Raw genomic sequence first — 16488 nt, 5'->3', positions numbered from 1 at the left:
GCAGCATGAGAACTCCAGCACATCACTCAAACTGAAGTTCTCCATGATCTCACAGTTCTTTTCCCTACACATTGTAAATAGGTACATAAGGAGGTTGTCATCCTGTTCCCTAGTATGATTGGGAGGTCTATAGCGGACACCAACTAGCACCCCATCTTGTGCTTTATTTGTTAGGATATTGATCCATAAACATTCAAGATCATTTTCTTCCAAGTTATCACTGACTCAAACAGATTATGCGATTTATGACAGAGTGCCTCTCCTCCCCTTCTGCCCGCTCAATCCTTCCTAAATCAGCATTGCCATTTTAACATTCCGATTGTGTGAATCAACCCATCAGGTTTCAGTAATACCAACCTCATCAAATTTATGCTCAAACGGAGAATTCCAATCACAATTCCTTGTTTGTTACAAGTGGAATATCTATGGCTTTTAAACCACCAATAAGGAATGACCCCCCCCTTCTTCCAAATACTGAAGATAAAATAGATTAATACATAAATACATGTAAAAATTCAAATGTCTTGATAGACCATCAATTTAGGCCCCAACCCAACAAACATCCATTTAATTCTATGGGATTATTCTCATGAGCAATGCTATTCACATGCCCTTATACAGAATGTACAGAATGTGACCTACTGTACAAAAGGCGAAAAACTGTGGCTTTTTGCTTCTTTATGAAGCTCACAGAAGCCCTGAATATTATTTTTCAAAATAAATACAAAATTTGAACCTTCTGACTAAAAACTCCTCCCCCCACCCAATTGTTCAGCTTTATCAATTCTCTTTTGCAATACCACAATCTCCACTAGTTCTCCAGCTGCCCATAGTCTCTGGGAAAAACACAGTTCACAAGAATTAGTATTTCTAATGTCAAACAAATAGAGAAGGTATGAAAGATTTTTTTTTCCATGTATTTCCCCCACTGCAAACCACCTTTAATATGACAGTTTCAATATCTGGATAGTGCAATTCAGTTGTATATGACTAAATTCAGTCTAAAGAAACAATTCAAAGAAGGGACGGCAGCAAATCTTGCTTTTAAAATAAAAATCCTAAAATAAGTCAGCAAAAAAGACTGTGATCCAAACCAAAGTGTGATCTTGACAATTAGTGTAATTCTCTGTCTTTAAATATTCAATTAGGGAGTAGGAAGGGGATGCTTTACCTTTACCAGATACATTTAGCGTGCATGTGTTTAGAATGTGTCCTGAAACATTACTCTTCATTTTTGTAACTAATTTCAAAAATATGCAGCATCCACAAGGGATTAGAATCACTCATTTAACACTGACTTTGGTCTTGCAATTGGAAAATTATAGAAGTCACAGTAGGATATACATTGTTCATTGTGTTAGACAAGAATGCAGAAAATTACCTGTTTTTTGGGTGAAGATGATTTTGGTTTTCCTGTTTCTTGTACTGGCAATGCAGGACGACTAGCCTTATGAAGGACAGCCAAATCCTGCATGATTGAATTCAAAGCTTGCTGCTCGATAGAATTGAAAGACTGATCATCTGTTTAAAAAAAAAAAAAACAAAAAACAAAAAACAAACACACCAACAATAGGACACTTAGAAGTTCAAATTGTTTCACTTGAAAGCTGCATTTAAAAATTGACTAGGAAAATAAACATGTTTCCTAAAAACTTAAGAAAGGGCACACACATTCATCACAATTAGCTTAAAAAAAAAAAAAAGAGATCCTGTAGCTAGCATGTTGCAATTACAAACATATTCATTTAATTTGTTTCCAGGAAGTAACATCATAAGCAGGACTTAAGGAACTAAACAACTTTTATTGTTAAGTACTTAAATTTAAATTTTTGAAAAAAAGTAAAATTAGCTTCCCAACAAATTAGGACTGACAATTCAATTCACCTCGATACAACTGCAGACTATAATTAGGAAAAAGGGTTTCAAAGGCTGTTTCGTGTAAAACGCTTAGGAAAATGTGAGAGGAAAAAAAATTAGATCTTCAATTTGTAAAGATGCACTATTATGGCAGTACTTGTTTGTGGCACAGAAAGACCAAAGTTAACAATTTACTGTGGGTATCATTCTTCCCCAACCTAAACCAGTAGAACTCAGGCACACCGAAAAAGCAACACATTGGAACTCTAATTAGAAGAGACTTTTGCTACTTGCTGATTGCTCTCAATGTAGTTTTTACATCAGGTTCACTCTTCCAGCACTGCAACTGCAGCATTCTAAGGCAAAGGGGGGCAAGCAAGGATTCAAAGACAAAAGGGGTAACCTCAGTACATTTGAGTGAAGGGACAGTTAGAAGCCAGTCTGGCTGGCAATGGGGCAACTACACAAAATTGGAGGTGTCCAAAAGTCAGAATTAGTCCTACGGCCACATTAAGATGAACAAACATTGGACAGTAAAGTGTTTGGAGGTTTTGTGGGGTGGTTGGGAGACGTACCCTTCATTACTCCAACTCCACATCACAGTGGTTGCTCCTATGTACACTGGCCTGTGGTTTACTCCAGATGTGTCCAAGGATAAATCTACACTTGGAGGTGTAAGGAAAGAAAGAATATCCCACTACTCACGCAAAAAAAAATTAAACAGTGACATAATGAAGAATGCCTCTCTGGATTTTCTTGATGCTGGACTAATTAGCTAGCTTCAGGACAAATTCTGCTGCAAAGTTCATGTAGACAGGTGGTGAAGAGCTCCCACTAGAATCTAGAGAACTGCTTAAATGGATTATGCATGCACATGACTTTATATTCCATACAACTAAAGCCGTTTGCACAGCAGGGAAAGCCTGGGAGATTGGTAGAAAGGAGAGAACAGTTACATATATTAAAACTTAGTTCCTTTTGGAAACTCACATTTTAAATGTGCATAACCCTCCTTTGAGGACAATACAAAGTCAAACAACTATATGAATGACCCCATCAGTCCTTCAAAAGGTGAAACACCAGAGTCTCTAATGTTTTAATAGAATGCCATTCACTGCAGTCAACCCTGTGGAAGAACTCTATTAGGTTATCAAAGTTAAATATTAATGGCTGCATTGGTCCTATGCATAAATGAATGCCAGGTTCAAAGATTCAATTTTATGATCCTTGACAAGCATTCTTGTGAAATGCAATTTTGTTATAATGTTAATTTTGCAGAAGTAGGAAGCAAGCAAGAATAATGTGCTCTCACTTGAAGAGGTGTCAGGGCTAAGTCAAATGTCACTGACAAATATGAATGGTGACTCCTCAACTACAGTATTTGCAACTGATACTGTTCATTTACGCCAACATCACCTTACACAAGGAAAGGAAGAGCTGGGGATAACAGCGATTCCATGTTCCTCTAGCTAACTTCTCTCTTCTTTAAAATAACTTGTACTGGGATTTACAGCAACTCAATATTTCACTGTCACGGTCCTTTTAAGCTGTGGTTTATGCTGAACACTAAAAAGTGGTTGAAAAGAATAAAATACAAACTTGTATAATGTATAAACAACTGTTTAATGTAAATAATAAATATAATCCAGATTTTAATTTTTTTAAATTATCCGAAGACCTTTGGCCATGAATGCCTAAAAATTAGTTAGACCAGGTAGGTAACGTAATATCTTTTATTGGATCAATTTCTGTTGGTGGAAGGGACACATTTTTGAGATTCACAGAGCTCTAAATAATAAATATGAATCTAATAAATATGAATCATCTATTATTGCTCATTGATCAAACTGAACTCAAAAATAAAAATCAAGTTACAGTACATTCATTTATTTAAAGATAAAAACACGGGCAAGTTCAAAAATACCATTTCCTGTCTTTAGTACCACAAGAATTGTCATAAAATATTGTAACAGTACCATATGAGTGCAGTAACACCACAATTGTAAATGTCTGCACACAACTGAAGATGTTAAAAATGTAGCTATCGTTAGCCAATAGCAGTAATGAGCTACTCAAGAGTTTGTGTGGGATGAAGGTTGATGATTCGATACATTCAAATAATTTAAATCTAGTTTACAGTCTTTATTCGTGAGCTACAGAGCTGTAGCTCACGAAAGCTTATGCTCAAATAAATTTGTTAGTCTCTAAGGTGCCACAAGTACTCCTTTTCTTTTTGAGGATACAGACTAACACGGCTGCTACTCTGAAACCTGTCAAAATAGGCAGGTCAAAACTTTTACTTGGAACTAACCAATAGTGAAAATCTGCATTCATAATAATGGTATAAAGCCTCTAAAATTTTCCTACCAAGGGAAAAATTAAAAGCAGATCTGCTTCTTACTGCAATGCTCTCAAGCAAGCCAACTGATGCACACTTGCTCTTTACTATGATTTATGGTGGAGTTTATGATGAGAATCCTGGACCTGGATCAAAGGATTTGAAGCATATCACCGATGTGTTTCATCAGTTGCTGAACTACCTGAAGTCATCTGCCATGGAAGGTGGTGGAGGCAGTACAGCTTCATCAGGCAATGACGACAATACAATTGTGTGAGGTGTCACCTCCTTGTCAGGCCTTGCTTCCTGCTCCTTGAAGGTCTCCTCCAGTGGTTCTGGATGAGACCGTGGAAGTAGAGGTTGGGGAGAATCTGTCTGCATATGTGCCCTATGACAGCGATTCAGGGCCCTAATGAACTATTGGTGATAAAGGACACGGGGTTCCAACAAGATTATTCTAGGAGCACAGGAGGAGGCATCCACCATTGATATCAGGTGCACAGGGGTCAAGGTAGAAAAATGATGTCTTGGCGGATAAACAGGAGAATGCTGTACTGAAATCTGAGAGTCGGAAGAGTCATCCTCAACATAATCCAGAGTTGGTGATAACTGTTCACTTTGGATGGTTCAAGTCTGTAAACAAGGTGGTCTCAATGAAAAAATGTGGAGTGAGCGACCAAGAGCATCTCTGTGCAGACAGCTGTCCGGTACCAGTAAGTAACAAGGATTCTAGATCACTGTAGACAAGCAGGTTTTTGAGTGTCTAAACTCCTGCGGTACTGGTGGTATGTAGGAGGGAGTTAAATGAGGTCTGGTGGAGAACGGCTTTGGTACCAAGGTAGGTACTTGTGTTGAGTGTATGAATGCTATGGATGTCAAACACTTGATATGAGGGACAGACTCCAATAGTATGATACAGAGGTATGAGATGATGGTATAGGGACCAGGTGTGACACTGCACCCCATATTCTTCTAGTGATATTAGTATGATATAATTATATCATGATTATGATGTATTTTATGCAATATAAGGCATGTGAGGTGTCATTGGAAAGGCTATGGTTTCCTGAATATGTATTATTTTTGTATCCAAAGTTATGACTATTGACTACGTATCTATTTCACACATAGCTATTCCTGGGCATCCCCCACTAGGCAAAATGCTCTCAGTCTAGATGACTGGCTGGGAAGGGCCTATTCAGGTTAAATGAGCCATTAGGAAGAAACAATAGGCCTTAGGAGAAGCTTATCTCCCATTTGGTGCGCCTTCCTGTGAAGGCTCCCAACAGCCTGTGGGAGATGGCTGCTGTGACTCTACAGGGACACATGACCAGGTAACCTGATGCTGGATTCCATCTTGGAATGTCAGTATTTTTCCACTGACTGGCATGGGAAGCAAGCTTTGAAACAAAGGGTTCCAACCATATGCAAAATCTATATAAGGCAGGGGAATGACATCATCTGGGTTCTTCACTCCCCACCCAAGACGACTCCTGGAAACACCTGAGGAATGAAGACTGAACTGGAGGAAGTGCTGGACCAAGGCTAAAGGGATTTTTAGCCTGTGAATGGAACACCTGGGGGTTCCAAATTGGAAGCAAGTGCAGCTTGACCCTTAAGAATCTGCAGCCTGCTTATATCATCACTTAGGGTGAGAATCTGCTATTCATATCCAACCTATTTAGTATATTAAGCTTAGATTGCATTTTTTGTTTATTTGCTAGGTAATCTGCTTTGATCTGCTTGCTTTATAATCACTTAAAATCTATCTTTTGTAGTTAATAAATTTGTTTTTGCATTATCGAAACTAGTGTATGGGAATCCTAACTCGGGGGGAAGAAGGCTGTTGCATATTCTTCTCCACACTGAGGGAGGGGGTGAATTTTATGAGCTTAGGCTGTAGTCCTCTGTGCAGCGCAAGATGGTATAATTTTGGGTTTATATTCTCGGGGAGGGGTTACGTGCTTAAGGAGCTGGGAGGTACCCTAGCTGGAGCCTTTCCATGCAGGGGCTGGTCAGAGAACCTAACTGCATGTAACCGCAGCTTAGTGTGTTCCTACCTGTATGTATGCTGGTGAAACGGGGTTTTGCAGCTTGTCACAGCAGTACAGTGTAAAGGGAGCCCAGTCTGGTGGGTCAGAGTGGGCTCAGTGGTACCCCAGTTCTAGGTGGTACCCCAGGGGGAACCCATCACACCAGGGATATGGAAGGGTACAATGGTGTAGACCTCTCTGACATAAAATTTCTAGACTGGGTATGGCCATCTGCAGTTGAAGTCCTCAGTACAGAGTCCCATTTCATAGTATGGCTCTTAAGGGACATTTTAGATGTTCTCAGGGTACTGGAGTGACTGGGAGCTTCAATGGAACTGAGGTCTCTGGAGCCTTCTTAAGAACATAAGAACGGCCATACTGGGTCAGACCATCTAGCCCAGTATCCTGTCTTCCGACAGTGGCCAATGCCAGCTGCCCCAGAGGGAATGAACGGAACAGATAATCATCAAGTGATTCATCCCCTGTCGCTCATTCTCAGCTTCTGGCATTGATGGACCTATCCTCCATGAATGTATCTAGTTCTTTTTTGAACCCTGTTATAGTCTTGGCCTTCACAACATCCTCTGGCAAGGAGTTCCACAGTTTGACTGTGCATTGTGTGAAAAAATACTTCCCTTTGTTTGTTTTAAACCTGCTGCCTATTAATTTCATTTGGTGGCCCCGAGGTCTTGTGTTATGAGAAGGAGTAAATAACACTTCCTTATTTACTTTCTCCACACCAGTCATGATTTTATAAACCTCTAGCTTATCCCCTCTTAGTCGTCTCTTTTCAAAGCTGAAAAGTCCCAGTCTTATTAATCTTTTCTCATATGGCAGCCGTTCCATACCCCTAATAATTTTTGTTGCCCTTTTCTGAACCTTTTCCAATTCCGATGTATCTTTTTTGAGGTTTGGCGATCCACATCTTGAATACTCCATGCAGATGTGGAGTACCATGGAATTATATAGAGGCAATATGATATTTGCGCTCTTATTATCTATCCCTTTCTTAACGATGCCCAACATTCTGTTAGTTTTTTTGACTGCCGCTGCACATTGAGTGGATGTTTTCAGAGAACTATCCACAATGACTCCAAGATCTCCTTCAGTGGTAACAGCCAATTTAGACCCCATCATTTTATATGTATAGTTGGGATTACGTTTTCCAATGTGCATTACTTGGCATTTATCAACATTGGGCAACAATACGGCAGATGAAATTCAATCACCCAGTTTTGAGAGATCCTTTTGTAGCTCTTCACAGTCTGCTTGGGACTTAACTATCTTGAGTAGTTTTGTAACATCTGCAAATTTTGCCACCTCCCTGTTTACCCCTTTTTCCAGATCATTCATGAATATGTTGAAAAGGACTGGGCCCAGAACAGACCCCAGGGGGACAACACTATTTGCTTCTCTCCATTCTGAAAACTGACCATTTATTCCTACCCTTTGTTTTCTTTTAACCAGTTACCAATCCATGAGAAGATCTTCCCTCTTTATCCCATGACAGCTTACTTTGCTTAAGAGCCTTCGGCGTGGGACCTTGCCAAAGGCTTTCTGAAAATCTAAGTACACTATATCCACTTGGTCCCCTTTGTTCACATGCTTGTTGACCCCCTCAAAGAAATCTAGTAGACTGGTGAGGCATGACTTCCCATTACAAAAAGCATGTTGACTATTCCCCAACAAACTGTGTTCATCTGTGTCTGACAGTTTTGTTCTTTACTTATCAGGTGATGACCAAGATTTCTTAAGACATCTAGTATTCCTATTTCCTTGTTGGTACCCTGAGATTTAGAAATTAAGCTCTCTTTACTGCAGACATCAGTACAAGTGCTGCCTCTCCTGAGCTGGTCACCAAGACTCGGAGGCAGACAGGGTAGCAACACTTGGATCCTTCGAGACTCCTGGTGACAGGGATCCTGAATTCTACGAGGCACAAAGAGTACTCAGAGGTCTGTGTGCAGAAGGGTTCTCAGAGCCTGGGTCAGAAGCTAGTCTTAGGGCTTACTCCCTCATCAATAATTTGATCTCCCTGTTTTCCCAAGATCTGGTTTTGAAGGAGCAGCAGATTTTACACTTCTTGGGGCAGATGGGTGTCTCCCCAATAGCAGAGGAACCAAGAATGGCGGTCATTGATTTGGGATAGCTTGCTGGCAGGAGACACTCTGCTTAAACCCTGGGGATCCTGCCATACCCCAAAGCAGAAGTTCAGAATCAACCCTCAATCGGGGAAATTGAACAAAAAGGGAAAGAAACTATTAAACTAAAACTATACTAGAAATTAAGTCTGAGTAAAGTGGGCATGGTTGATGTTCTGCCTCAAGCTGAAGGTGGTTGAGAAGGAACTGAGGGCAGTTTGCCTGGGCAGCCCTATATGACCTTGGTATAGGACACAAGGATGAGAAGGGTGCATGCATGGGCCAAACAGGCACTGTTCCCAAAAATCTCCCATCAAAAGCACATGGATGGGCACACAGTCAGATGGACACACAATCCTGAAGTGGAGCACTACTCAAAGAAGAATACCAAGTGTGATGGGGTCCCCCCCCACAAAGCCTGAAATTAGACCAATTAACCTTAGGCTGCACCTGGAGGAAACATAGGGACTGCTAGGGCCTAACTGCAGATGAAGTCCAGGTCGGGGGAGGAGCTCAGCAGGTCTATAGAGAGAGGAAGTTTATAGGTTGCAGGAGAGGAAACCTGCAGTTGTACTCCCTCACATAAGGGGGAAGAGCAGGAAGCAGTCCAGGGAAGGAACAGTAAGGGCTGGCAGAGTAAAAGCCCAGAGCTCCTGGGTTGAGGGTCCCTGGACTGGAAAACAGTGGAGAGTGCGCGTCCGGGTTCCCCTACCAGCTACTGAGAGAGCAGTGCACATCAGGCATGAGGAGAGGACTGCCTGGGACAGGTGGAAGGTCCGCCGTGGCCCCCAACAGCTGCCTCTTGCCGTGGCTGGGCTGTGGCTCTGAGCTGCCGCCCTCCTCCCCCACCTGGAGCCACGTTGGGGAGAGCTGAACTGGCAGCTATGGGGAACCTAAGTCTCTCCACCTGCCCTGGGTCAGAGGCCTGGAGGGCAGGGACACAGGCCTGGGGCTGCTCGGGCCCCCCACCCAGGGCAGGTGGAGGGACACAGGCTCCCCATAGCACATCTCTCCCTGACCCGGCTATGCAGGAGAGAGGGAGGTAGCTTGGAGCTGCAGCCCGGCCATGGTAAGAGCCAGGCAGGCAGCTGTGGGAAGCCATGGCAGACCCTCCACCTGCCCTGGACAGGGGGCCCAAGCAGCCCCCTGTCTGTGTCCCTGCCCCTCAAGCCTCCCGCCAAGGGCAGGTGGAGGGTCTGCACTGTGGTTCCTCACAGCTGCCCACCCAGCTCTTACCATCAGAGCACTGCACGGATACATAATTTGTATCTGCATGTTCGCTGCTATCTGCAAAAATGGTCCAGGGATATCCACATCTGTGGATACCTGCAGCTATAAAGTAGATACCCACGGATTTTCAGTGCTCCATGGGTATGATCTCCCCTTGAGAGTGGCCGTGCAGAGGAAGAAGTAATCCCATCCCTTGCCAACCCAGAAGACTAGCAGCTGGAGCATGGTGAATGGTGGGGGCACTCCCAGAAGCACAGGGGAGATCAGACCCACCTCCAGGAATCTCCCCCGGCTGCAGGAAGCTCTGTGGCTGCTGCCTGCAAAGCCCAGTTCTTAAGGCAATGCAGAAGTGAGGGTGGCAATCCCGCAACCACCCTATATCAGTTTTGCAACGTCCCACAACCCTCTTTTGAATCAGGAACCTCATGGTTACAATACCATGACATTTCCAGATGTAAATATCTGAAAACATGAAATTGACCAATTTAAAAACCCTCTGGCCATGAAATTGATCAAAATGGACTTTGAATTTGGTAGGGGCCCTACTTATAATGAAGAAGCATGCTAGACCACTGTATTTGATAAAAATAAGAAATTAAGTTTTAGCTTGAGGACACTAAATGCAATTTAACATCTAATGCATGTTATAATTTGACAAAATCCCTGTACTTACAAATTTCAGTGTGTGCAGAAACATTAGCAGCATGAAAAGCACTATATTCTTAAACAATCCTGGCTCATTGTTTTTTGGTTTTTTTTAAAGTATCAGATTAGGACCAACACTTGCACAAAAATCAGTTATATCATAATTCCCAGACAAAGAATACACTAAAATAGAGTTACGGTTGAGAGTATATATCAGTATTTTAGGTTAAAATTGGGATGGTGTAATCATTCCAAAAACTAATCATCCATCATAAACCCCAAAAATTCAGGTTAAATGTAACAAAAAATCCAAACATTTTGAGAAATGCATAGTTAGGACATCTAGTCAGCCTTTACGCCACCTTGTAGTGAAACTAGGCATCCAATGTGCTTATGATTAAGGCATTTGAGTGTTTGTAGTCTCAGATTAGATTAAAATCATTTTTAAAGAAAGATTTTGCCCCCCCCATGGTGTCATTAAAGAGTGAGTGTTGTGTATCCTAACAGCACATTTCCATACTTTAACTTATTTCAATGTCTTAAATTTATTCTATATCCACAGAGGAAGTGCTGTAATTTTGTCAACAATTTGCAATATTTTTCATATTCAAACTGGTTGAATGTCTGCTTTAAGTGCAAGCCTCAATTCAAATTTCACTATCAAAGCCATGACATGCACTTCCATCATAAAAAATAATGTTAATTACGTAAGTGGTCTTGTTCTTTTCACTAGGAATTAAGCCAAGGTAACAGTTTAATTGGATTCCACTTATAGGTAACTTACCCATCATGGCAGCCAGCCAGAAAACCTGAACCTCAGGGAAATGGCTGTCCCATTAGCATTCATTTATTTTCTAAAGAGAAAAACAATTAAAAAACATGTAAGCTCTGAAAACTTAAGAGTAAAGGTTTAAATGTAAAAAAATTTACATATGAAGTATAACTATTTTCATTAACTCCTATATTTCTTGAGAGTTTTAAACCACATGTCTGAAACGCTGGAAGTTTTAATGTAACATAACATCTACAACTACAATTTAAAGACCAAATTATGAATCTTCATTTCAGTTGTTATTTCTACCTCAACATATGGATGTGAAAGCTGAAAATCCACTAGAGCAATGGTTCCCAAACTTTTCACGTTGTGACACCTCACCCCCACCCCCGGTCCACACCCATAGCTGGGAGCAAGGCTGTGATGGGGGGAGAGAAAGAGGCTTAAGCCACAGACAGGAGTAAGGGGGCCAAGGCTGGGGATGGGAGTGGGGCCATGGCTCAGAGAGAAGCTGCAGCCGGGGGTTGAGGCACGGCCAGGAGCTGAGGCGGGGGGCTGAGTAGGGTTGGGGGCGCTCCCTCCTCATCCCGCATGGGGTCTGGCCCAGGTCCTGCCACACACCCCTGAATGTTCCTCTGTGCCCACCTTGGGGGGCATGCCCTAGAATTTGAAGACCACTGCACTGGAGGTATAGACAGCTGTATAAATGCCTATAACAGCGAATGCCTTAGGAAAATACTAGGTATTAAATGGAGTGAATTGATAACAAATACCAAGATTTGGCAGAAGGTTCAACAACTCATTATCTCTAAGTTCTCCAAAAAAGAATTCTGCTGCTGGATTTTCTTCCTCCTGGATCCTCTCCCACAAGAGGGAACAATGTGTTCCTCCACACAGTATTATAATCAAGACTTTCGACAAAAAAAAGTCAGGAAATTCAGATTTATGGTTCACCTTAATTTGGTCCCCACTGAACAAATAAAATATTTTCAGAACTAATTTCTTAGTATATGCAATGTGCTAACTTGCACAGATATTATGTGACTATACAGACACAAGTTAAAGTCACAGCCATAATAAAGTATTTGTATTTACATTTCTCAATTTCTTTTAAAGATATTTACACACAATTTATAAGGAAAAAATGCAAATGATCACTGAATAAAGACACATCAAGTCAAAGCACCCAGACAAATGAAGTATGATGGCACTAGAACTCAGAGCCAAACCCGAATCATTGTCACACATGAAGACGAAATCATCCTAAAAACATAAAGGACTACCTTTGACTCTCAATCGTTGGAAAAGTTCCAGGTCAGCTGTTTACATACACTATATGTTCATACATTCAGAATCCCCCAGTCACCTTACAGCCCAAGAGAAAGGCTGTAGAGAAGGCCAAGATAGGATAATAGCAATAATGTAAACAATTCAAAAAAAGAGTTGAGGCAAAGTAGGCAGCTTCTGTTTAAAAGTATAATTATCACCATATCTTAAACCACGCTAGGATCATGAGAAAAATCAGAAAAGCACACTTCCTAATTGATCTGCCAGAGTACCATCTCACACAACATAGGCAAGGACAGTCTTTTTGATCTGTGGCTGTATATCACTTAGCACAACAGTGTCCCACTCTTAGGTGCTACAGTAGTACAAATAAAAACAGACTTTAACCCTGCAAACAGAACTGGCAAGCACAGACACTTCCACTAGTGGCCTCCCACTGACTTCAATGATGTCATGCACATGTGCAGTGCTTTATGTTACAGGATCAAGCCCATAAAAAGACATCCACACATTTTTCCTTTTAATTTACTAAAGCATCTGGCAATACTGAAGGTACAAAATTTTATTTTCTTTAAACAAAAAGAAAAAGTTGTTTAACAAGGAAGTTTCTACACAAACTGAAAATAGCTTGCTTTCATATAACTGCTTACTTTTAAATCACTCAGCTTGATGGGATCAGAGTTCAGACGCCAAGAAGAGACTTTGAAACACAGAGGGACTGTGTACTTTAGGCAAAGAGGAAATGAATTACTCTCTAGGTGCCATTCTCCCTAGCAGCAAAAGACTATGGTCACTGCAAAGAGTGGTGGTAAGGAGTTCTGAAGGGAATAGCCCCTTGATTCTTTCTGCTAGAGCAAGTATCACAACAGCATAGGCTCTAGAAGGAGAATGGGGAGTGTAAGTGAGGATCTTTATGAACTATAGAGCTACTGAAAGGGGGTGGGAAGAAGAGGCTATGATCTTGTAACTATTTATAGCCATTAAAACTTGCCCTCCTAATTTAGAGATTAAAACATGCAGCTCAGCAAAATCTGCTAAAAATCCTTAAAATTATAACAGTAAGCATGTTTGTATCTTCTTTGAGCATTTGTCCATATATATTACACTTTTGGTACATATGAACTCAAGATCAGAATCATTTGACCAGCAGCATGCATTGGTGTCCACCCTCCCCAAGAGAACAAAGGGCACAGAGAAGGTAACCAACCTCACAGTTCCTTCACCAATACAGAATCCAGATGTTATAAAACTCTGTAGAAGTAGGCATGGACGGTGGGTTGTGGAATATACATATGGAAAACACATCTTTAAAAAAAAGTTATTTAAAGTAAGCAACTTTTCTTCTTTGAATGCTTGCCCATACATATATCACTCTTTATGGCCCACAAGCAGTAAACCTGTAAAACAGCTCTGCCAAAGGAGACATTCAGTCTAGAAGCTCCTATCAACGAATGGTGTTTTGAGAAAGTATGAATTGATCCCCAAGTACACCTCTACCCCGATATAACATGACCCAATATAACACAAATTCGGATAGAACGCAGTAAAGCAGTGCTCCAGGAGGGTGCTGCGCGCTCCAGTGGATCAAAGCAAGTTTGATATAATGCGGTTTCACCTATAACGCGGTATGATCTTTTGGCTCCCGAGGACAGCGTTATATCGGGGTAGAGGTGTAGCTGTTATACATATTTCTGAGACTGAACAATTCTGAAAAACTGCCTGAGCTCAAGTGAAATAAACCCTGACTTGATCTGGTGGATCTAAACTAGCTAACTGATAACATATCTTAATATAACCTGAGACCCACTTACACAACTTTTGAGATGAAATGGCTTGGCCCTCCCACACAAAGGCAACAAACAATATAAGTGAAATACGAAATGACTTTAATTCTATCCAGGTAAAGATAAAGGGGTTTGTGCATATCTGAAGAGTGTAGTCTAGACTGCCCTTGGTTGGAGTGGGGCTTGGGTAATAACACTGGTAGATGAATCCTGTGGTTTAGGTGGAAGTCAAAAACTGCTTTGGGTAGAAATTTTGAATGGGGCCTACGCATAGCCTCCCTATATGCACAAAAAAAAGGTTACCATGCGTGCAGGCAATTCCCCGATCCTACCGGCTGGTGACTGCCACTAAGAAGTCCGAAAGATAGTGTAAGGAACATGATGCTACAACTCAAAGGGAGGACTCATCAACCCACCTAAATCCACACTGAGATCCCAGTAGAGTGAAGGCTCCCACACTGGTGGGAATACATGTAGTAGTCCCTTAAGAAATCCCCCCAAATTGGGATGAAATCCTGAACAGGAGGATGGTGCCCTGATAGAGCTGCCAGGTGCACCTTATAGAACTGATAAAAAACCCTGATCTTTTTATCAACATTAAATAGTCCAGATATTTAGGAATGTTTGCTGCTGTTGGAGAAATATGATGTTGCTCTGCCAATAAGGAGAACTTTTCCACTTTGCAGCGTATGTGAACCTTGTAACATCCTTTCTATTTTGTAGGATAATGTTTTGGAAATCTCTAGAACAAGCTCTTTCGATGATTGTCAACATCCAGAATGTGAGAAGTAGAGAGGCCAAATTTGGATACTAGACATTTTCATTGTTCAGGAAGACAATGTTTGGACTCACTGGCAATGTTACTGAAGGCTAAATTGAAAGTCTCATGAAGGCTGGGTACCAGAACTGCCTGGGCCAAGCTGGTGCTATCAAGATCATTAGTCTTGTTTGAGTGTCCAGGAATGGAATCTATATATGGACAACACATTTTAAAGAACCACAATTACAGTACGATAAATAACCATATTTTTTACATGTAACAACTGCACTCAAAATTTGTCACCTTTTTTTGTATTAAGATTCTCAGCACTTACAACAGATGGTGTTAAACATGGTCTCTGAATGCAGATATAGCAGCATCCAACAAATGCCGCAACAGCAGAACATGCTCATACTCATTTTAAAAGCTTATGCTAAAGAAGGGGAAAATATATTCAAAGTTCAACCTGACACTCCTAAAATACAGACCCAGATGAGTCTCTGAGCACATAATCTTGTACTTTATCACACTCCCACCCACTATGGAGGTGCACGAAATTAAACCAAAGATAGAGGGGCACCATCAACTTTAAAAACACATTTGTATCTGAACATTTACCTGCCCCCTATCCTCCCAAGCAAACCTATGATTATTGTAGCAAAGATTAGAGAAAACACCTTTAATTTCAGTTTAATTGTGCATTTGTTGATACTTAGTTTCATTATTTCCCTTATGACCTTAGTTTCCCTTGTTTATGTGGCTGGTGTTTTGTACACCAAAGGAGGAAAAAGACATTTTTACAAACATGAAATTGTTATAGTAAACCTAAAAAAGTTGGCATGTTGATTTAAGAGTACATAGACTATTTTAACAAAAATTTAAAGTGGTTTCTAATTGCCAATGTCCCTTTAACAAGAGCCTATCAACCTGAAGCAATGATTAGTTCTATTCTGTTCAGGTTTTGACACCATGCCCATCACCAGGACAAGATTCCCTTTGTTTGACCCTTTGACCGCCTTCCTATTCCTGTTATTTTATTAGTTGTCCCCCGGAATTACTTGGCTTCCAGGTCCTGTGGATCCCCCCCATAGGCTGGGGGTGGGGACCCTTTAGCAGTGGGCGGGCGTCCGCCCATTTCCTGGGTCCCAGTAGGAGCAGGACAATATTAAGACATAGCCACTATAGGCCCACACCTAGCATTCCAGTGTTATCAAAATCTCAGCTTTCATTTTCTAAAAAAATAAGTTTATAGTCCTGATGGTTGTGAAGAAAAGCTTGAAAACATGACTCAAATGTAACAAACACAACGATGTCTCACATCTACTGACAGCCTAAAACAATAGCTCAGAATTGTGTGAACTTCCCCATGCACCTCAATGGGGTGTTACCTCCAAGACCTACTGTTCTGGGGGGCCCAGACAACACCATTCCTGCAGAGGACTGTGTGTGTCTGGCAAGAGGGGGAAAGAGTGCAGCAGAACTGTTCTGGTCCACCCACCCAAGCAGATACACCCTAAATACTGGGTGGAGCACCCTGCTGGCACTCTGCCTCTCCATGGTAGGAGAGCATGGTAGGACACCTTCCTCACTCCTTGTTTCCAAGGGGAGGAAGCTCCTGATACTGCTCCTGGAAGGAGA

General features: G+C 41.4%; 1 protein-coding gene across 1 annotated transcript in view; it reads right to left on the bottom strand.

Moving 5' to 3' along the window:
* MAP3K2 (mitogen-activated protein kinase kinase kinase 2) overlaps positions 1 to 16488 on the bottom strand; it is an 88462-nt gene that overhangs the window by 35954 nt on the left and 36020 nt on the right. The window contains exons 2-3 of the mRNA XM_074966768.1: positions 11029 to 11098; positions 1382 to 1521 (exon numbers count right to left, since the gene is read on the bottom strand). Coding sequence (XP_074822869.1) covers positions 1382 to 1521; positions 11029 to 11035 — 147 coding nt within the window. The 5' untranslated portion in view covers positions 11036 to 11098. The remainder of the gene's footprint in view (positions 1 to 1381; positions 1522 to 11028; positions 11099 to 16488) is intronic.

The sequence above is a fragment of the Natator depressus genome, chromosome 11 (genome assembly GCF_965152275.1).
Source record: "Natator depressus isolate rNatDep1 chromosome 11, rNatDep2.hap1, whole genome shotgun sequence".
NCBI classification, from domain to species: Eukaryota; Metazoa; Chordata; order Testudines; family Cheloniidae; genus Natator; species Natator depressus.
The sequence above is the reverse complement of the archived record's forward strand: the minus strand, read 5'-3'. Positions and strand labels throughout refer to the sequence as shown.